This window comes from Sander vitreus, chromosome 22 (assembly GCF_031162955.1).
Source record: "Sander vitreus isolate 19-12246 chromosome 22, sanVit1, whole genome shotgun sequence".
Taxonomy (NCBI): Eukaryota; Metazoa; Chordata; class Actinopteri; order Perciformes; family Percidae; genus Sander; species Sander vitreus.
The window spans coordinates 13,432,044-13,455,100 of record NC_135876.1 but is presented as its reverse complement, the minus strand read 5'-3'; the positions used below and the strand labels follow the sequence as shown (position 1 = coordinate 13,455,100).

Below are 23,057 nucleotides of genomic sequence, written 5' to 3'. Positions count from 1 at the left end.
GAGACAAGGTTGAGTAAGGATGTGCGTTATCAAGTCAAAGGTGACAGCCAGCGACTAGGGAAGAGAGTGACAGAGGGAGCAACGGTGCAAATAAGACAAGCGTTTTTAGTCGTTGCATTTGGCAGAGGATTGTTGAAATGGTGGAAAAGTCCTGTGAGGATTTGGGGAGGGGAAGGAAGGGTCGTGGCTGGCGGAGTGATCGCCGCAATGATTGCTGTAACAACTGTCTGACGGAATAACAAATCAAATTATAAAGATGGACACCGCGGCACAGACCTCGGTGCTGTCTGAAATTGATTGCCAGCACCAGGAGCTGATATTGTTGGGCCTGGTCTGTCATAGTCCATCAGGCGTCATTATCACCAGGGGAACACTAAACCTTATGCAGAATGAGGAGGACGACTTCATCCACACTACTGCTAGGAGTTAGACACAAAAAAACAGACAGACAGACAGAACCATGCTACTTCAGATAGCTCTTGTTCAGAATCATGTAAATAAATGGCTCAGTATTCAACATGCTGTGTTATTCCAGCTTAATCCGGTCCGTTATCATCATGTCTGAGTGTTGCAGGACTACCTTGATTGAAGTGCTCTCATGTTTTGTATTGCCTGTAAGTGCAGCAGCAATCTTTTTTAAATTTTAAGTTTGTAGGACAAATGAAAAATGAAGAGATTACAAACCCTTCCCACATTTCTCTCTTTTTTTTAATCACATATCTGAGGAATAATGAATGCATGTGCGCCTCTGAGGTATTATGATTGTGTTTCAATATTCACTCCTGAGAATCTAACAGGCAGCTATTTTTATTCTGCCATGTGATTAGTCATTTACCTGAAGCGGACTGTCATTGGAAATCATTTTCATGTCTTCAGACAGTTCTTCAGTCCATCCAAATGACAAGTGATTTTGCCTGTGGGGGAAATAGGGCCCATATTTTATTGAGAGGCGAGACAGTTCCTTAATAGTATCAGAAGTTTGATGATTCTCTGTGAAGTGAATGGACTTTGTGTTTGAGGTCACTTACAGAAAATGAGGCTTCAAAGATGGCTCATTACTGAGGTCCACAAGGTGTCTGGCTTCCAAAATTCTCTACCAGGCTTCTCAGTCATGATTTTACACACACTCGTCTGACATTACCACCTGTCAGGAACTCAAATTAAACTTTCTGGCATTTATTGCTACATAAAATGTCACTGTTCACCATAAAGGAAGGTTATTTTATATGTAGACAGATGTGTGCTCAGTTTCCCTTTGAACCTTTTATAAGAGCCCATCCAACCGTCTGCTTCCATCTGTCTGTCTGTGATCGTATTTTGGCTCTAATACTTCTTCCGGTTCCCCCCCGAACAACACTCTCAGTGTGGTTGTGGTAGTAGAGCTGGTGTTGATGAACTTGCTGCACCTTGCCAAGTGCCTCCTGAAGTGTTTTCCTTGCCACCGACAGACCTGCCTAAAAGTGAAGGGCTTGCCCTTAAAAATGTTCTCTCCAGCTCGTTGCTTTTGCTGCTGCCTAGTTTACACACTGCCTTGCTATGTGTGGCGATGCACTCGCTGTTTTTCGATAGAGTAGATATATTCAGAGATGCAGTCCAAGAACAGAAGAAAGAGTATCTTATTTATATCTTACACAGTGTTTGCAGAACATATTCAACCCCTTTTCAGCCCACACAAAATACAACATGATGACAAAATGAAAACGTGCTCTTGGAAGTTTTGGTATTTTTTCACATTTGCTCAATGTCAGTCAAATTGAATTGGCAGTGCTAAAGTGAAAACCAATTTTCACATCCGTTTCAGTGTTGATTTCACTTTGTCATAATCAAAGATCTTGAGCGCTTTGAAGCAGGTTTTCATCAACAGTTTTAACCCATATTCTGTCCTGTATCCTTACAAGTCTTTTACTGCCTATAACTGATGCCACCACCACTACGTTTTGCATGAGAACTGAAGAGTCAGGTCTTTGTTTCATCTGCCTTATTTCCAAACTCATGGCATGTTGTCATGTCATGTGCCTTTTATTAGAAGTGGCTTCCCTCTGGCCACTCATACATATATGACATTTATGTTATCTTTTTTTAAACTAATATATACATATGGACATATATTTATCATGCTCATTTGTATGGTTCAGTGGTTCAGTTCAGTAAACAAAACATCACATATGTGATGCGCAACATGCATTTGACCTGCACTGTCATGATCCAGAAACATATGTGTTCTTCTGAATTATGCCCAATCAGTTGAACAAATTGCAAGTTAAACCCAAAGCTTTTACTTGCCTCACTGCTAATCCGTTACATAGTTCATGGTTAAATTCAAGGTTTCTACATTTAGTTCATTGTTCAATGTGTCAATGAAAGTTGGAATAAGGTGGGATTGTATTGTATTGCTGCATTAATTCACATACAAAACGTACAAGGTACATAGACACAAACATGTAGGCCATTTTAAACCGTTTGTTGCAGCCCAAAATGCCTGATTTCGCAGGAGCTTTTGTAAAAAGTTGCGATAAAAGTTGCGATGTCTTTTGTATGTTTGTTGCAATGAAGTTGCGGGACACAGCAAAAGTTGCAAAAAAAGTTGAGATTTTTTATTTTTTTTTGTAGTTCTTTAAAACTAAAAAAGAAACTTTTGGGGAGAATAAAACTACTCTGGGCTGAGATTTCCTATGTAACCTTACCAAAAAGGCTCAGGATGCTGCAAATGTTGGTATAATATGAAAATGGCTGGTGGGTTTAAGACAAAAAAATTATAATTTATTGAATGAATCAAATCTGAACATATGTGTCAGTGGCTTGTTGATCTTTACATTGTTAGTTAATTTCCTATCCTGGCCTGGCCTGACATTCATACGGTTTAATAAAGTACTTATTGGACTTTAACTTATCATTGCACTTACAATAACGAGCGAGGTCATCGTGTCGTCTCATCTCCGGTTTTTCCTGCAGCCACCGTGTGTGATTGTGTGTATTTGTGTGTGTGTGTCCGTGCGTCAGTCGCGGGGGGGAACTGAGCAGCCCCGCCCACTGCAGAGAGCCGACAGGATTGAAACAGCAGCAGCTTTCAGCGACTTTAGAGAGAAAAAACGTAACAACATACATTAATGTTAAAATGTATACAGGTTGCCAGGATGGTCTGAAATGTTTTGCACGGTCTTTCACTGTAAGTTTTGTTGGTAAATGTGAGAGTCAGTCACACATGTCTCGTCTTCATCAGAAACAAGGAAATGATCAACCCGTGGCCGTTCTCACTCCCGCTTGGTCATTGGCTCTCAGAGTCACATACTGACGGCACGTGGGATTGCGGTGATTGGTTGAATTCTCGTGAATTGGCGCAATCGCGACATCGCGAAATCCTGGAGGGACTGATAAAGAGAAGGCAAAGGTTTATTATTTGTTTACCTCACATTAATTTCTGCTTTTGGTCTGTTTACTTATTAATGAAGAGGACAGAGACACACATGCGCGCACACACACACACACACACACACACACACACACACACACACACACTACACACAATAATGGACAACTTAATATAATATAAATCATTTTCTTTAATAAATCATTCCAAGATTGTGTTATGAAGTGTTACATTTTAATGACCCAATCTCATTTGGATTCCAGTGGCCCCATGTGTTCATCCCACCTCCTCACATTTAAATGAATACACAATAAAAAATTACCTCTTGAAATCTTCTCTTTACGTTTTGGCTTCTAATTTTTTTGTGGTCCTGCTGAATTTTTCCATTCACTGAAAGCACTGTTTTGACGAGTGGATCACATGAATAATTTTGTCTTCAAGAGAACTTGCACATCGAGGCTATATTTTAATCACAAGTAATTGTGTGTGTGTTTGTGTTTCTAAGCAGGTACAGGTTGTGTGTGTGTGCATATGAGACAGCCTTCTCTGACTAACTTTCAATGACTGTGTTTACATGCACATAATATTCCATTTTTTGCCCATATTCCTAAAAAGACGATATTCCGACTAAGCTGTTTACATGGCTAATGAAAGTGAATATTCCACTAATATTCCCGTTTACATGTAGCCATGCAAAGTATGATTTTTTTCAAAGTTTGCCAGCGGTGGCGGTCTTGTTGGACCGTGCGAACACAGCGTCCCTCTTTCATTCCTTCAACCAGCTTCTTGTAAAGGTCGACATAGCGTTGTGTGTGCATATCCAAAGACCTGTTGATATCCAAGTCTTTAATAATGTTTAAAAGTAGCTGTTATTATCCTTATTATTGGGTCTGCAGCCTTGCAAACTGTTGGCTGGTTGGTTTGTGTACAGCAACCATAGCAACGCACAGAGCTGACCATAAGCCGTAAACAGGCAAGAGGCCGTAAACTGCAGTAAAAAAAAAAAAAAAAGATTGAGACGCATATTCCGAATGCACTGTATACATGTCCAAAGAATGCCTCTATAATCTGAATAATACCGGAGTATCCCACATGTCTTGATCGGAAAATGCTATATTCGGAAAAAGGCCTTATTCGGAATATCAGTTTACATGACCTGTATCATATTCGGAATGTTGTCATATTCTGAATAATAGTGGAATATTGGTGTGCATGTAAACATACTCACTGAGCCTCTCACTCATTAATCAGACTTTGAACCTGAGACCTGCCAATCACACCTACGGGAAAGTTATGGACTTCAGAATTCATATTTAGTCATTAAGAGGACCCCTGCTTAAGTCAGGTTGAAAAGACGCATGGTTATTGGACTACTGTTATCTGTAGATTTCAATGGAGTCATTCAGAATTTGGTGTATTCTCAGACTTCAAATATCAGCAGAGTCACTGTGACTCGCAGTCAGTTAATGTCATCCATGCCAGATGGAGGGGATTGTGTACTTGACTTGAGTGCGGCTTTTGAAACAGTTAATCATCAAATTATTCTCACTACCGAAGACTGTAAACTGTCTCCTGCTGTATGTATCTCTCTGGCAAATAAGTATTTTTTTAATAAATTATGTTCTCAATACACTTAAAGATCAATTGTGGAAGTCCTCAAGATTGTCACACCACAGAGTTTGAAAGTAGGACCCAAATGCAGGAGACCAGTCATGTAGGTTGATGAAACAAAAAGCAAGCTTTAATAACAAAAACTGAATCTAAAAAGACGAGAAATACTCATTATTCATTATCACTTTGTGTCTTTCTGAAACTGGTGGGTTGGATTCCAGTGCCAAGCAGTGTACTCTTCACTGTATTGGCATGAAATGAGTTGCACCAAACCGGCAGAGAGTCTCATTCACATCTGTGTAATTACGATCAGTGTTTCTGAATAAGACCCACCAGCAGCCCAAGAATAGGACTGCCTTGACAAAGCATTGACAATTGTGGAACAGGCAAAATTAAGCCCTCTCCATTCATACCCCCTAGTTCTTATTATGCAAAAGCTATCTCACTGAGCTTGCTTTTGTGCTGGTATAATTACTTAATCTGAGCACTCCTAAGGTGAATTACTTTGTGTGCGGCAAGCAGGCAGCATTGCTTTGACTCAAGCTCCCAAAGGGGAATTGAGGCTGGCTTTAATTATACTGCTTAAAAGTCACAAATGTGATAATGGCCATTATCAAAAGGGATTCACATCTTTGCTTGTTTTTCTGTCAAAGCTGCAATTTTTGTCTTAATTTTATAGGCGTTATTTTGGAAACAAATATAGTATGTTGAATTTTGAGCATGATTTTGTTAGGCCTTTCTTTCCTTACGTCTTTTAAAGCATTTTATAGATGGTGTGTGTCGAGAATGATCTACTGTGCATTACAGAGTCTGTTGTGCACTATTTTGTGTTGTTTGCAGTTTATAATGGGCCTGGGCAACACTTAACTAGAATGGAGGCCCATCAAGGCAGACCGATAAGGACCTAGGGATCCACTCTAGTCAATTACTGCAAAGTGCCAAGTTCAACTCAGTGGGCCTTTTATGAAGTACACCAGCTGAGTAAACAAATTAATCGTACATCCATGGTTCCTCAACACAACCATGGAGCCCAGGGCAATCATACATCAGGCAGAGTGATAGCGGCTGTCTGCAGCAGGAAGTAGAAGGGTCCCACTATTAAAGATAGGCAACCACATAGGACTCATAAGAAATTAGCCATCACACTTATTCTGCTTCTCAACTGCACTGTGCCTGTCTGTATTGACTTTTTACACCTTGACACTGGTTGTGTAAAGAGGAATTCTAAGTAGTGCTCTGGGGTAATACAGTGGCATGATATTAACAGCTCTTTTATCAATCCTCAGGAATGTTGCTGTCCAAAATAAAGTCCACCTCCAAATGTGGTGAAATTTTCCATATAAACTGAGAGATTAAGTGTTTATTTAGGGGTTAAGGAAATTCTTCTACTTCATAAGCCAAGTTTAGCATTAAAAACCCATTGTATAAGCTGAAAATTGTATCATATCAAAGAAGAAAACAGGGCAGTTCTTAGCTCATGATGATTCCATGATGTTCACAGGACTGCCACCATATATAGGGTTACAATGACAGATGTACATGTTCAAATAAGCGTGTGCATGCATATCTGTGATAAGAATGTCAGACTGTTATGAAAAAAGGGAAGTTGCAGAGAGGAATCTTGTGCATTTTAGTAATTAGCTCATGATGATTCCTTGATGTTCACAGGACTGCCACCATATATAGGGTTACAATGACAGATGTACATGTTCAAATAAGCGTGTGCTTGCATATCTGTGATAAGAATGTCAGACTGTTATGAAAAAAAGGAAGTTGTTCGTGTGTGTGTGTGTGTGTGTGTGTGTGTGTTCATTTGTGGCCCTATTCATGATTGCGATTGTATGTGAATTTATGCCGTAGGGAGTAGTATGAAACAGCGAAAATCCACATAGGGAGGTTGGTTGGCGTGGCAGATGGGTGAAACACAGGACTCTCATCCAGGAGAGCAGGGATCATGTCCCACGTGTGGCGTTTCCTTGCTTTCTTCTTTTCCTAAACCCAACCTCATTCTTCTTTTCCTAAACTCTACCGTAGCTTTCTTCTCGCGATAACACGTTCTCACCATAACACGGCAAGACGACGATAACACACCACGTGGCGTGTATGTTTACGTACACGCGGATAGCTCAAAATGCGTACAGATAACACGCCACTTGGCTAAGAAAGTCGCCGTGTATATTTACACGAAGTCATGTTCCCTCGTTGAATGTGCTACAGTAGGTGCAATCTGAACAGCTTGTGAGCCCATTATACTTCAAGGGAAAATTGGCCAACTTTAATGTGGATGGCCAATCAGTACTGATGGTATACATAGTCCATTGAAGAAATAAATTCCCCAGTGTGTGCTATATTGGCTGAAATAAGTCATACTGCTTGCTGAGCCGTGGCTGCTATGCCAATATGTACCAGGATGCATTGCGCACAATCAACGAGTTTGCTAAACCCTTAAAAAACGGCCCATGCTGATAATAATTGCAGCAGAAGTATTCTGTTTCTGTTAGTATCGCCAGTAACTGTAAAATGTACACTGTAAAAAAATCTCATCCATAACATAGCTAGTTTGCAATACAAGAAGCGAGAGCAAGGTTTGTGAACTGCATTGTGCCCCCAGCTACCAAAGCTGAAGAAGCACTCTGTAGTTCTTCTGTCACTGGTGTATGGAAGCAGATTTTGCAGCTGCCGCTAGCTGAGCCCCATGGACACAGAGAACTTTGGAAAGAACTGCAGGCTTTTTTTTCACACCATATCCCTAACCCAGATAGAGATAAGGTTGAAAATTGCTGAATTGTCCCTTTCAGCATTACCAACCCCATGCATATAATCAAAGGAGTAAATAAAGTTGCCATTGACCGAAATAAAAGCGTTTACTCAAGTCCTAAAACTCTGATAGTGCATAATCAGCTGTCATATACGGAGCAGTGGATTATCTAAATGCATTAATAATGAGATCATAACATTTGAATGAGATACATTCCAAAAATATGTAATTTCAGATGTATTTGATTCATGATGCATAATGGTTTCATTTCCTTTCCTAAGTCCTCTGTTTGGTACTTTTACTCCCATCTTGACATAGAATTCAGCTTGCTTAAGTATGTAATCAGGGTGAGAATCACTTTTATGTACTTTATGTCATTGTTTTCCAATGCAAAACAACATGAATGGACCTTAAGGCCAATCTACTGTATATTTTGATCAAAGGGAATACATTCACAGCTACAATAAAGTGTTCAATTGCTTTGATGTTTGGGCATTTTCTTGAAGGTGGATTTGAGTGGTTAATTTTGAATTCTAGGATGTTAGCTTGCATTGATTGCTCTGCTGTCTGCTTTTGGTAGAGCAAGAGTTGATTTTTCTGTCCTGTTAATACAATGTCAAGTTGAGTTCTCATGGTCTATCATTGTGTGGTTACAGGGGGTCGACCTCTCAGCACAGTCAGTTTGTGTTTTGCTGTTGTCTGTACCTCCAGTTACCATAATTTATGTCTTTGCAGTTTTGTTTCAGTAACAGGGCTGCTATCGTTCTCTGTTGTCAGATCTTCCGGAGGTGTTGGCTGGTGTTCAAGAAGGCCTCCAGTAAAGGACCCCGACGGTTAGAAAAGTACCCGGATGAGAAAGCAGCCTACTTCAGGAGCTTCCACAAGGTAAACACACACACACACACACACACACAAATGCTTGATGGTGTTTTTTGCCCCCAACTGCTCCTTCCAAGCAGCTCTGCGACCGCTGCCTCCAAGGCACTTAACCTTAACCCTAACCCTAACCATAACCATTGCCTAATTGACTTCAAGGCAGCGCTGCAACCGTTGACTTCAAGGCACCTAACCCTAACCTTAACCATAACCAGCGCCTAATCCTAGTGCCTTCCAGGCAGCGCTGCCTGGAAGGAGCCGTTGGAGGCAAAAAACACCGATAAACCACACAAACACACGACTGAAACACATTATAGACGACATTCTGATTGTTCTGATTTCTATTCAGTTTCTCTGAATCTATTGATTTACCATTTCATAACTGTACAGCATTAGAGTCACTACAATATGAGAGCTGAAATGATTAGTCAATTATTCAATTAGTTAATTGACAGATAATTCATCTGCATGTGCTTTTATAATCAATCTATGGCTGCAACTAGTATAATCATTATTGATAAATCTATTGATAAATTATTTTCTCTATAAATCAATGTATTTATCAATAAAATGTCAGAAAATAGTGATAAATGCAAACACATATTCCCAGAGTCCAAGGTGACATCTTCAAGAACTACAGTACATAATTTTTTTTAAACATCAAACATTTTCCCTATTTCCTGATATTTTGGACAGACCAAATTAAACGATTATTCGCAAAAGGCATATGAATAGATTTAAAAGTTGTCATTTGTTGCAAACCTAAACAAAACAGTATGTTTTATTGTGAAGCACTTTCCAAAAATCAAAGTTTACAAAGTTTTTCACAATAAAAGCAAATAAAAACGTATAAAAAGTATAAAGAAAAGCTTTTTGCATCTTTATGGTTATTTATTTTCTGTGTGGTATACAAGCCATGTTTCAAGCGAAGTTACAAAAGGGTTTAAATTGAAATTTTTGTCGCTAGCGGTGAGGCCTAGGGGCACTGATGTCAGTCACTCCTTTTGGTCAATGCAACAGATAGCAATACAATTAAGAATCAATATTTATAATCTCTGGAGTGTGATTCTTAATGATTTGGTAACACCCTGACCTTTTGTGTAACACTACCATCATGTCTGATAATGTCACTAATATATAACACCAAAAATGGCATTCGATTTTATAGTTTATCTTCTTGAATATCAAAAGGAGATCAAACCTGATGTGTCACTCCCAAGGGAACAGTCTCTGGCCGAGTCTAAATGCTACTGACATCAGCATGCAGAGCACATCCATCAGACAACAGCCAAGAGTTTCCTTTTGCAATTTTGGCCAACTGGTGGAATTAATTAGCTTTAGCTGATAAAATCTGACACTGATGGTCGGCCACCAAAAAATCAGGAGCCTGGCATTGTATTTAGGCATTACATGTATTCTCTTAAAACATGAGAAAAGGTCAAATGTAGCAGTTGTGTAAGATTTGGTTACTCAAGAAAAAAGAAAAAAAAGAATATTAAACCTACAGTCATGTGAAAAAATTAGGATACCCATGCTAAAGTTGACTAAAAAGAAGAATAAAAAAAATCATCTTTTGGAAATTGATCTTAATGCCTTAACTAAAAAAATGAGGAAAATCTTTCCAATCTTTAAGGACACCAATTTTCTTTGTGAATGAATAATGTATCGTAAATAAATAAATGTTCTTCCTTAAAATACAGGGGGCATAAGTAAGTACACCCCTATGTTAAATTCCCATAGAGGCAGGCAGGTCCGTTATTTCATGGATCCAGGATACTATGCATCCTGATAAAGTTCCCTTGGCCTTTGGAATTAAAATAGCCCCACATCATCACATACCCTTCACCATACCTAGAGATTGGCATGGGGTATTTTCTATAAAATCATCTCTCAATGCAAATCAAACCAGCTATTAGGCTAACTGAAATAAAACCATCTCTCGCTGCGACATTATTAACCATGTATTATGAACGAAGCGTCTCCCTGCCTACTGCATCATGCTGTCACACGGGGCGTACTGTGTGGCTGTATAACCCCCTCCCAGAGGCATCTCATACACCCAGTGCCGGAGTGAGCGATGAGTGCATACATGCACCAGTGCACCTGGTAATGCATCGCCACAAAGATCAAGAAAGGTCCCGTCTGAGGGCTTCATTCAACGCTGCAGTGCTTTGGGAGGAAATAGGCTGCACTGGTGGCTGATTTACAGAATCAACACAAAGGGGATTGGCTTTCTATCCCACTTTTTTCTCTCTCTCCCCCCCCCCTCCCACACACACACACACACACACACACACACACACAGACACCCAACTCCCACTCTCTCTCTCACTTTCCCTGTGCCTTTTTCTCTGTCTTAGAAGCGCTGGTCCACACAGTAAAACAAACCCTGAATATTTTTAGCGATATTTTGTGCCCTGGGAAAAGTTGTTTTCCTGTGTGCTACACTTGTCGAGCTCTCCTGAGGTCCTGACAAAGGCAGCTAAAGTGGAGAGATAGAGCTGTATTTAAATGCCTTAACACAGTATGTGCATAGTCGATGGTTTTAGTCACACTAGCGCAGTCGGCCGGTTTGTCCACCACTTTAGTTTTGAGTGAAACCAGTTGGATCATTAAAATGTGTACAGACATTCATGGTACCCAGTAGCGGTGGGAATCACCAGAGGCCCCACGATAGGCTATTGCCAGGATACTTACTGTATGTCACGATATATTATTGCTATTTTAAACATATTGCAATATTCTGCAATATATTAATTTATTATCTTTTTTCCAACTTCAAATTATGTCCCCAAAGGAAAACTTTTCTGTTTTATCGAAAAAGATACATTTCTCTGTTTGTTCATCTCACTTTAATGTTCCATCTAATGGACTGAAAAAGCATTTTTTTTATTATTATTCTAGTACCAAAAAGTTAAATTATTATGTGCAATTGATATAAAAAAAGATTGATACTTGGCGTTCGTGTATCTATACAGTATTGCCACGGGAAATATCGCGATACTATGCTGTATCGATTTCCCCCCCACTCCTAGTCCTCAGAGGATGAATCTAATGACTTGATGATTCCTTGACAACCAGCAGGTTGACACTTATGTCTTTTAGTGACTTGTCTCAACAACTATTGGAGGCATGTCATTTGGTGCAGACATTCATGTACCCTTCAAAATGTATTGTAATCACTTTATTAGTCCCTAACTTTAATCTAATGCCATCATCAGGCCAAATTTTGTCCAGTGGTTTGGTTTACTACTTGCTAAACTAATGACATGTCCATCAGCCTGAGTTGCTTGTGTTTTGTGCTAATTATCAAATGTTAGCATGCCAACACACTAAACAACAGAGAGCCAACAGTGTAAAGATTACCTGCTAAACATCAGCATGTTAGCATTGTAGTTGTGAGCATGTTAGCAAGCTGGCATTAGCATATAACTTTAAGCATGGCTGTGCCCAAGTACAGCCTCGCAGAGCAGGTAGCATGACTCTTGGTCTTCTTGATATGAGATTTAACTTACACCTTTGAATAAATGAGAAGAAAGATGGAGGGGGAAGAAGAGGAGAGGAGATGAGGAATAGGTCTTATCACAAATGATTCACTTTGCTTGTACTTGAGCGCCTCAGGCTGGGAATGCACCAAAATCTTTCCCTTAGACACACACACACACACACACACACACACACACACACACACACACACACAGAGGATTGTGGAATTCACGGCTCAGAAATTCCCACAGTCGATGCTTGCTTTTTGTCAGTTATATGTATGAATGGCCTGCCCAGGGACAAATACATACTGTATCCCCACAGGGGGAAAAGAAGGAAACACTTCATCTCTAATAAAATATTTAGATACTATCTTTGAGGAGGATAAGAAATTACAAATGAAAAATATCTGCTATCTTTCAATATCCATAGCCTCTTCTCCCTGTTCTTTTCTTTTTTATTTCCTTGCTCTTAAAAATCTCTCTATGTAACTTGAATGCTGAGCAGGGGATATCTGACAATAGAGGGGAAATTTACTATATGTAATGTTATCGAGCAAAGAAATCTGGATTCCGCATATGTTGTGTGCGTTATTAGGTTTGGTCTTTTAACCTTAAACAGTCAAGCTTCACTATATGGGCAGTGAGCCCAGCTAATTCATTCCCAACAGTCTGGCAAAGGGCCCACAGTTAGTGCACAATGGACTACAATAATGTAATGGGCCTTATCTCCCAGGCAGAGTGAACACAGAGAAGACTGTTGAACAAAATGGCCTGTAAATGCGGGTGATATTCAATTAAATGCAATCTTCTCTTTTTTTCATTCACAATTAATCTCCTGGTAAAGTGATTTAGATGCCCCTTTCTTATTGAGTGGAAAATCAGTTTCAAGGAAAGGCGCTTGAACAGTGACTTTGCCATCCTTTCCATATTAGGGCTGGGACGATATGCATTTGTCCCAATTTGATTATTTCACGATACATGGGTTCCGATTTGATTTGTATTGCGATTCGATAGTATTGAGTATTGCGATTTTCTTTCCTTAACAAAAGTTGAATAATACACTTCTAGTGACAATATATCAAGAGTCATTTCAAAAAACTAATTGTTTTCTGAAAAGAATGCATATCACATGTCAGTCAGTCAGTCACACATTTATTTCATGTTTTTTCTGCATTTTCTGCTTATGCTCTGTTTAGCTGGAAACGGATATGATGTAGTTGCCGTCAGCTGTACCGTATAAACAGAAAATATTTAGGTGAATCATTGGTAAATAAAAAAATAAAAAAATACAGATTCTAGGGAAAATAATCAATTTTAAAAATCTTCGCAAAAAACAATATCATGATACACACTAGTTTATATGCTAAGCCTCTAACTACTATTGCACTTTCAGCGAAGTCAGTGCAAGATGGCTGCTGCTGCTGCTGCTGCTCCTGGCTGTGTTCATTCAAGGTAATGTGCTACTGCCCGTCTCTTCTTCCTCTTTAGATCACTGAGCTCCATAATATCAAGAACATTACCCGGATGCCACGGGAGACAAAAAAGCACGCTGTGGCGATCATCTTCTGTGACGACACATCCAAGACGTTTTCCTGTGAATCAGGTAATTCAAATAAGTCTTTTTCAGCTACAAAAGAGCAGGGGAGGAAAGCATTGGCTACAGTACAAGTGTGTTTGGTTTTTGCATGCAAAGTTATAAATGTGTGTTGGGAGATGCTGCATGAGAAGTGGAGGGGTGGTTTGCGAAACGTTTGTCAAGAAGCCGAGGAAGAATCCATTTCAGTGAGAGAGGTGAAAGAGGCAGTGGAGAATTGGAGTTTAGCCAAGTGATGCTCATTTGCCGCTATATTAGGAAGTGGGAGGATCTGTTCCGAAATATTGATTTTTTTATACTGCAGGTATGAAAAATGATATTGGGTATTGTTTGCAGTGAGTTGCAACCCAATTATAGACTGTAACAATAGAGATTACCTCTAATACGTGGACAGGAAGCCAAAGAGGCACATGGTGTACACATGGTTTGAGATTCAACATTCTTATTCTTTAGGTGCAAATAAATGGAGCTGGGTGTAGAGGAAGCCAGGGGCTAGATAAGGTGAATGCACCTTAATGTGTCGCTAAACAGACGAGGATGAACATCTCCATCTTTACTCCCAGCCTTGTGGATGTGTGAACACGTGTGTGAAACCTCAGGGGAAATCTTATTGAACTTAGAGCAGTGAACTCTCTCTTGCCTTACTCTGTTTCCCATGATCACTCACTCTTTCTGCCTCTCTCTCTCTCTCTTGGCTTATTTCCATGCACAGGGCCTTCCCCCCTCACACCACTATATGGATGGCTCTATCACCCTGTGTCCATGACCTCTCATAGTCCTTCACTTCCTGGAACCCCCTTACATTTGCACGCCTCACTCCCCAGTTTCCTGTGTGGGCATATATACACATATACAGTATGAAGAAATACATGATGTTAATGATTTTTAGGTTATTTTAAGTAATCTTAAGTCCAGAAAGGAAATTGCCAGCCATTTTTATGACTAAAATATGTATTTTTAGGGTGTTAGTAAAAAATACAAATGTATTCCAGAGCTGAATTATTTGCCAGGTCCAGCTGGGTCAGGTTACATGAGAGCGTACATCAGATTCTAATTTGGCATACGGTCTTCCCACTACTGTGCAATGTCAATGGGAGTTTGGATCTGAAAACTCGTTTTTTAAAAGAAAAAAGACAAAAGTAAGGCCTCATAATGTTCTCCTGAGATATATATATATATATATATACACCCCTTTGATGCCTCCATCCAAACAGTGGCATGTTTTTTAGTGTGCTCAGTCAATGAAACACTGAACAAAAGACGGTAACAGATTTTTCATTTGTTGACAGATGTGTGCTTTGGGTGCATCTGTCAAATATGCACCACAAAGAGATAAAGAGAGAGTGTGACCTGCAGACTGAATAATGCGTCAACTGCATACAATAGTATGTGTTATATTCGTCTGAAATCAGTAAAAGAAAAAGGATCACAACTGTCTCCTGATTCAATTCTCACATATTCTCTCTCTCTCACTCCAACCTAATCCTGTTTATTTCTTGCACTCTTCTCTAACACAAAACGCTACTCCATCCTATTCTATCACACACCTACACCTCCGCACACACAGAGACATCCTCCTGCCATTTTTCTTCATGCATGGCACATAGACTAGCAAGGCTGCCTCTGTGCTGATTAAGTGTTTGTTTAGCCGATTTTCCACTCAGTGGCCTTAAAAGTGTGGGAGTTTAGAGGCACTCAAAGCCCATGATGGTAACTCTGAATGAGAAAAGCTGAATCTGGGGAGGCATGAGCAAGGAGCTAAAGTGCAGAGCTGCTGCCTGTGTGTGTATGTGTGTGTGTGTGTGTGTGTATGTGTGTGTGTGTGTGTGTGCGCATCTGTATTTCTGCTTTCTGTTGTGTGTGAATGAAGCGCTTCAGGCAGCAGCAGACCTTTTCTTCACCCTGCAAAGTTGTGTAGATCTGTCCCATTGGACACTACAGTTGATCCGACAAACATGCTGTCAGCTACCACACAAGCTAGTTTCAAGTGAATGAATATTAGACACAGAAACACGGTGCTGTTCCCACACTTCCAAATGTGTCTCAGTACATATCACTGACCACAGTTACATATCCCAGAATTCCACAGGGTGTGGAGTTAAGGAGCTTCAGAAAGATAACCAACTCCAGCTTTTCCCTCATTTCATACCTCAGTAACTCTCAGCAAAAACTCACATAAGACAATTGCAAATCTCCTCCATTGTAAACACATTTTTTTCCTGACCTAACAAGGAGGTGAATTGGTATTCACAAACAACAGATTGCCACGCAGACTTCCAGATTTGATTCATGAAATCCTTTGTCTCCACTTAGCCTCCAATTAAAAAATTCAGTCTTACAATGAATGCCCTCCCCCCTTTAGGTGCCAGCTGTCACATGTTGTAGATATAACTCCCTACCGAGCTCAGTTCCCAAAACCAAGACTACAGATTTAAAAAGAGACAGTAATCATAATTCTTCTGATGTATTCCAAAATACGGTAAACCCTTAAAGAAATAGTTCCACATAGCTTTATTTGCTTTCTTGTTGAGAGTTTGATAGATTGATACACTCTGTCTCAATGTTTAATATGCAGCTACTGCCAACAGCCCCTAACCCTCGTAAAAGCTCCAACATGTTGTGCGTCGGTTTTAGTATTGATTAAACAGACAAGAAATAATGTGTTAATTAGTGAGCTGCTGCTGGTGGGCAGATGTGTTCTGTAAAGTGTCGAGCTCTCAGTGTTTCACCCTGTTTTCAGCCTTTGTGCGAAGCTAAGCTAACTGGCTGCTGGTGCTAGCTTCATATTTAACATACAAAACATGAGGGTAGTATCAGTGTTCTCATCTAACTTTCAGAAAGTAACAAATAAGTGTGCTTATTCCTTTAACCAGCTCATTCTGATGAAATATTCTTAATTTTCTTTTTAATTAACAGGCTTTGATTTGGAGAATAGCTTATTGATTGTCTGAATAGATGATCACTAGTTTAATTTCTGACTGTGGCCATATTGTTTTAGCAGAGCTACTTATATTACAGCATTGGAACTGAGTATTGGCAAAGGATTGAGGAGAACCTAGCTTTCATCTGTCGTTGTCTATTGCTGAACCTACCTCCTCCTTTAATCTGCACCGAATCGATCAGATTGATTTTTCTCCCCTCTGGTTACTGTTAGCTGAACTCATGTCCTGTACATGCAGCATTTTATTCGGAAATTCCTTTGGGGGATTTATGTGCATGTGTAAACACACTAAAGGCAGCACAGTTGGGGTAGTATGATTTGTGTTTAATTTTGCAGTGTTGAATGTTGAGGAGGTGTGTGTGTGTGTGTGTGTGTGTGTGTGTGTGTGTGTGTGTGTGTGTGTGTGTGTGTGTTTGATGTTGGACATGCCTTAACGCTGTGCCGCTGTGTGGCTGTGTGCAGAGCTGGATGCAGAGGAATGGTGTAAGCTGCTGTGTGTGGAGTGCCTGGGCAGCCGTCTCAACGACATCAGCCTGGGAGAGCCAGACCTGTTAGCAGCGGGGGTGCAGCGGGAGCAGAACGGTGAGTGCCCAATTAGTCCCTGCTAACACAGACAGCCATTCAGGGTCAATCTCTCACACTCAGCTGGCCACCAAGCAGTTGGCAGTTGCAGTCCGGGCCCGTATGTGTTAATGCAACTGAGTCTTCAGAGGGTTAGGGGAGCAGAACAGCCACTGTCCAATTAGGCCTGGCTAATAAGGGCCATTTTTTGTCAATATCTTATCCGCAAGTCCCCTGTAGCATTCTTAGTAACATTAGCACATGTTGATTCAAGAACTCAGAACTTCAGAAGTACGTTTTGACTGTGTGTGTGTTGAAGGAAACCTGTGTGTGTGTGTGTGTGTGTGTGTGTGTGTGTGTGTGTGTGTGTGCGCGCGTTAGAGCACAGGTTACAGGCTGTGGTCGGGGCTCTGTTCCAGCCCTAATGAGAAGTGCTGTGCATCACTGGCTTCCCTCATAATGAAGCTTGTCACAGAGATGGATGAGATTATGGCTCCTAAAGCCATGTGAAATAAATGTGCTTCTCCACATATTCCACTCACAGGAAATGGAAATGGAAAAGAGAGGAGACAACAGGGCGCTGCTATCACAGTGGAGCTCATTCTCTGTGTAATTTGTAAACTCGCAGAGGAAATTGAAAAGGCAACAGGCAAAGAAGAGCAGTTTAAAGTTGTAAAAGGGCGAGTAATTGAAAGGAATCTGCCATCATTTCAGCCCATTTTATTTCACTGCAGCTGTGAAGTGAAATTGTATTCTTCAACATAACTTGGCCTTATTTCTTTTTTAAGATATCAATATACAAGTTTTTGACTGAACCAACTGCAAGAACACAATTCCTCTCCCTTCGGTTGTGACAGAAGTTCGGTGCTCTTAGAAAAGTTGCAGCAGTGTGCTATGGAGACAAACTGACACAGCGCCTCTCTGCTGCCTGTATGAGTGAACGAAACAAGAGGCTTGGTCTTGCAACCATGTTTCAATTAGTAGCCCTCCCCGAACAGCAGGGGCCGATAATTAGATCAGAGTTCATTTTCACTGTCCCTAAAAATACGCCACACTATGACATTGCCATTTTCTATCCACTGCAGACACATGGCTTATTTTGAATCATTAAGCGTAATTAGTAAGAACTAATTTAGATTATGGAGAACTCGCTCCCTCTCTGTCTCTCTTCCTCTCTCTCTCTCTGCCGGCCTCAGAGAGTTAGTTTAATGTTAATGGGCACATTTGGCTCCTTGATCTCCAGTCCAGTTCACTGGATGGCTAGTTAAACCCACTGAAGGTGAAGTCAGGTAAAGCACTATTTAAAATACCTTTTTTTAAGGGTTATTGTACTCTACTTTTGCCACCTCGGATAAAAAACATAAAGTAAGAGTGAGTCAAGGCTAAGTACAGTCAATTTAGTGTATTGTTACTATGTATTTAGTGTATTGGTAATATGTATTATTATAGATACCGATTGGATAATTGAAAAATAAAAATAGCTAACTATCCAAAAAGCTGAGGCAAACCCAACTCATTTGTTTATGTGCTGTTTAGCCATGCACATAGTTTGGGATTTGCTTTGCCCTAATTTTATTGGAACTACTATATAATAAAAAAACAAAATAGCCCATGAAACAACAGCCTGTCCTGGGGATTATCCAGAGTAACAGGGACAATGGTTTTTGGAAAGAGATGTTGCTTTTAAATCTTTGAAATGCCACTTTTTAATGCTGCGAGCACCACAAATTAAATCTGTTCATCTCCATTGTACTGAGATAGAGACAGCTGCCTCAAAACATGGACAGAACCAAAACTATCTGCATGGCTACTGTAGATACCACTAGATTTAAGTGAGAAAATCATTTTTTATTATAATTATTTAAATTAAGCAACCCTTTAACACTATATGTAAATAGTCTATGGTCGGTTTAACGTCAAAGTTCTCCACGCTTTTTAATAATGTGATCCCTTTTTTAATAAACTTTTTGTGAATCTTTCCAGAACGTTTCAACGTGTACCTAATGCCCACTCCGAACCTGGACATCTACGGGGAGTGCACCATGCAGATCACCCATGAAAACATCTACCTGTGGGACATTCACAACGCTCGCCTCAAACTTGTCATGTGGCCTCTCAGCTCTCTGCGGAGATACGGACGAGACTCCACTTGGTTTACTTTTGAGTCCGGAAGGTGTGTGTGTGTTAAGATAAGCGCTTGTGTTGTCTTGTGTGTGTGATTGAAATGTTAGCGGTGGGAGGGAAAAAAATCTTAGTTTTGAAAATGTCATAAAGTCTTCAACAAAGCAACTTTGGATAAAGAAACATCCCAGGATATCAGCATGTGCCACAGAGACCTTCAGGCATTGATGTGACAAGTGCCTCTATGAATGTGTGTTTGACTTCAGTGGGCTATTATATCAATGCGCCTCTCTGTAAGTGCACATGCAACCATGCATTTTTTGTAAATCAGCAATCCAAGAGTGAGCACGATCAAAGCGTGTGCACTTCTCTCTGTCTCTGTGTGTGTGTCCCTGGCGCAGGATGTGTGACACAGGAGAGGGTTTGTTCACGTTCCAGACGCGGGAGGGGGAGATGATCTACCAGCGGGTCCACTCAGCAACGCTGGCCATTGCCCAGCAGCATGAGAGGATGATGGAGGAGATGGAGAAGAGCTCCCAGGTACATTTTTACATTTTGCTTGTTTATCTGATGTACCCACAGCAGCTCACAACGAGGCCATCAGTTTTATTCTAGTACTGCATACGTTACAAACAGTTAATAATGAGTACATGTGTTGGCAGCACGCCATTGTTCCGGGAATAATTATTTAATGCATGCATAGTGTGCGTCGCTTTCATTCAGTAGCCAATATATCCTGTTGCACCTAATACTATATATATTAAATCATGATTTTCACACAAGATGTTCACACATACACACACAAGAATACACATTTATCTCAAGGTATTGCTGCCTGGTTTCTCCCCAAAGAGCTGCCTTGGACCATGAGCCCCTGTGACACCCCATGGTCTTGACCTCCGCTCCCTCCTTCCATCACAACACCCGTCCATCCCTTTCTTCCTCCCTCCTTCCTTCCGTCCTTCCTTCCTTCCCCTCCTCTCTGCTATCATCTGTATTCTTTATTTATGTAGGCCTGCCTAGTGTTTGATGAGCCTTGACCATATGGCCATGCTCTTGGACCCCAGCATTTGGGAACATTTCCAAAAGCAGCATTTACCCTCAGCTCTATAAATCACACGGATAGCTACACAAAACTGACCACTCGCAGTTGCAGAATGGGTGAAACTTAAGAATTGACTCAGTTATTTTTCTGAAATATTGACCTATTTCATATATTTCCAGCAGTAGCCTGGCTCAAAGATGAAGCCTTTAGTTGCACACTGCCAATAAAAATTGAAAAACACATCATGCAATGGCACAACAACATCATAATCCTAAATAAATCCTCATGTCGCCCGCCAAACAGCCATTCAGAGTGGAAACATTCCATTTGACCAGCAGTATACCGTACTATGCACACTTTGTTTACTGACATACCCAAAGCAATTTTCCCTGTAGTGAGTGACTGACTGAGTGACAGAAAGTGAGAGACACTGTAAGCTTCCTCTGTCTGTTTCAGATCCACCCCAGAGAGATGCTAACCAAGTCCATCTCCCTGCCACGCAGCGCCTACTGGCAGCACATCACGCGTCAGAACAGCGTGGGAGATCTCTACAGTTTCCAAGGTACAGGCATGAAGTTGCTAATTATCATGCACACAGTGTTGCTATTTCTTTACCTGCTTGTGTCAGTGGTAATGTGTGGAGCACTTTGGATAAGGTGGAGGAAAGACTGGTACTAGAACCGGAGACATGCACAGATCAGTTTTGAACTTTACAGATACAAATAATCTTTCAAATATGGGCTGTCATTTATACAAGAATAACATGGAAAGCTCTGAAATTCCAAATTAAATGTGTTTAGCTTCGAAATCTAAAGGGATTTATCCCATAACAGACCAGTGCAAATCTTTAGTTTCAGTCTTCAGTTTAATCCTAAAATAACTTGCTGTAAAATAGTTTTTGAACTGAGTCAGACTTATAATCTAAATTAAATTGTGAGGGACAAATCATTTGTGTGTTTTCATTAAAAGTGTGTGTGTGTGTGTGTGTGTGTGTGTGTGTGTGTGTGTGTACGTCTAGATGTAGACCAGAGGCAGAAAGGTGATAAGTGAGCTGATGAGATTACGCTCTGTCCATGGTATTAGTTGATTAGTAGACTTATCTGAGGATTATGGGCCTTTTGGCTTTCACTGATAGAGCCAAACAGAAAACCAGGCAAAGATGAAAGTCACTCTCACGTCATCATTTTCTTTTGAAAACCTAAGGCTGGATTTATTTATTTTTTAATTATCATTTAATTGTGGCCTGATAAGCTTAAAAGCAAAATGTGTCTTCCATTCCAAACATCAACATGTTTGTTATTTGCACTTAACAGAGAAGCTTCCACCTTAGGGTCATTGTTTATAGGCCCAGTCTCTGTAAACTCTCCAAACTGTGGTGAGCAGAGCAGCTTCTCTCTCATCCATCATGATGGCATCTCCGCTGGTCCTCCCACACTTTCTCCCCGTGTCTGTCCGATTCAGAACAACCCTCCTCTCTCTCCCTCTCATACACATTCAGCGCTGCCGTTATCTCCCCCTCCTTTCCCATGAATAAATTGAATGCATCAGTGTGTTTGAGGACGTAGCAAAAGGTCTTGTCAGACAAGGGGGACGACAAGGTGACTCTGGGGAGCGACGGGAGTTTAACTCCTGTTGTGACACGGGATGTTTGGACTGTGAAAGGCATGTCAGGAGAAGCTCACACACGGCAGGTTGCTGGTGCTGCTTTGAACATGGCTGTAAGCCAGTCTTAGATGAGGAGAGCCATATAGAGTAATTGCATTGATTCTTCATTGGCAGAAGGTCTCCACCTCCCTGGAGCTCTTTCCCATCCTCTGTTCTCTGTGCTGCTCTCTGCATTCTGAGCATAACCTAATATGTTGTAACCGCACAAAATACACACTGTCTTTGGTAAGCAAATATGAATACATTATTCGGACATAAAACAATATTTCAGATACAAACAGCGCACATTTTTCCCCCCTGAGTAATATTTGTGGCACACCCTCCCCTCACTGATCTTCTCAGAGTCATAGCTCAGTCAAATCTAAAACACACAGATATCATACACTCAATCTTTTTATTGATTTAATGATTTATTGTGTCCATATAGAATACATTCCCATACATCTGTTTAGAAATCATAAAAAACGTCAGATCTTGCCTCATAATCATCAGATTCAGATTTTTTTCAATAATAACACAGGTGGCTGTACAGTGTGAACAGGAAATAGCCAAAGCAGCATGACTTTTAGGATGCACATTTGCCAAAATGTAAATAAAGAGGCTAAACACTGATGGGTAGTTGGTTTGAAGTTCAGTATTCAGACGTTCATTGAGGTTCATTCTCAATAACGCCACACCATATTTGTTGTGCAGGGCAGGATAGAGCTGACTGACGTTACACAACTGTTATTTTGACCTTATGATCAGATACTGAAGCCGTAGAACGACTTGTCAAGTGGACAAAAACTGACGAGCAGAAATTAGAGACTTAAAAGTGCACTCAAAATATCAAGAGAGCGTTTTCCAATAGCTTTCTCATGTTTTTATAATAGACACTTCAGACCAACTTTACATAAATATGGACCCCCTCCTGTTATATACACAGCCTCCAGTTTGGTATGCAATATGGTCCAATGCTATTCCGACTTGTAATTTCCTACTTTTAAAACCATCTGTTCTATTTCCACTTTTCATTATCAGTCACACAGCT

At 40.5% G+C, this 23,057-nt stretch overlaps 1 protein-coding gene across 3 annotated transcripts in view; it reads left to right on the top strand.

The window, feature by feature from the left end:
* dok6 (docking protein 6) overlaps window positions 1–23,057 on the top strand; it is a 48,079-nt gene that overhangs the window by 16,691 nt on the left and 8,331 nt on the right. For 2 of the 3 annotated variants that reach the window (XM_078280673.1, XM_078280674.1), the window contains exons 2-7: window positions 8,514–8,621; window positions 13,589–13,703; window positions 17,098–17,217; window positions 19,180–19,369; window positions 19,719–19,857; window positions 20,819–20,924. In XM_078280673.1, the coding sequence (XP_078136799.1) occupies window positions 8,514–8,621; window positions 13,589–13,703; window positions 17,098–17,217; window positions 19,180–19,369; window positions 19,719–19,857; window positions 20,819–20,924 (778 nt within the window). Of the gene's footprint in view, window positions 1–8,513; window positions 8,622–13,588; window positions 13,704–17,097; window positions 17,218–19,179; window positions 19,370–19,718; window positions 19,921–20,818; window positions 20,925–23,057 lie in introns of all 3 variants that reach the window. The other variant, XM_078280672.1, reaches the window with a different exon arrangement.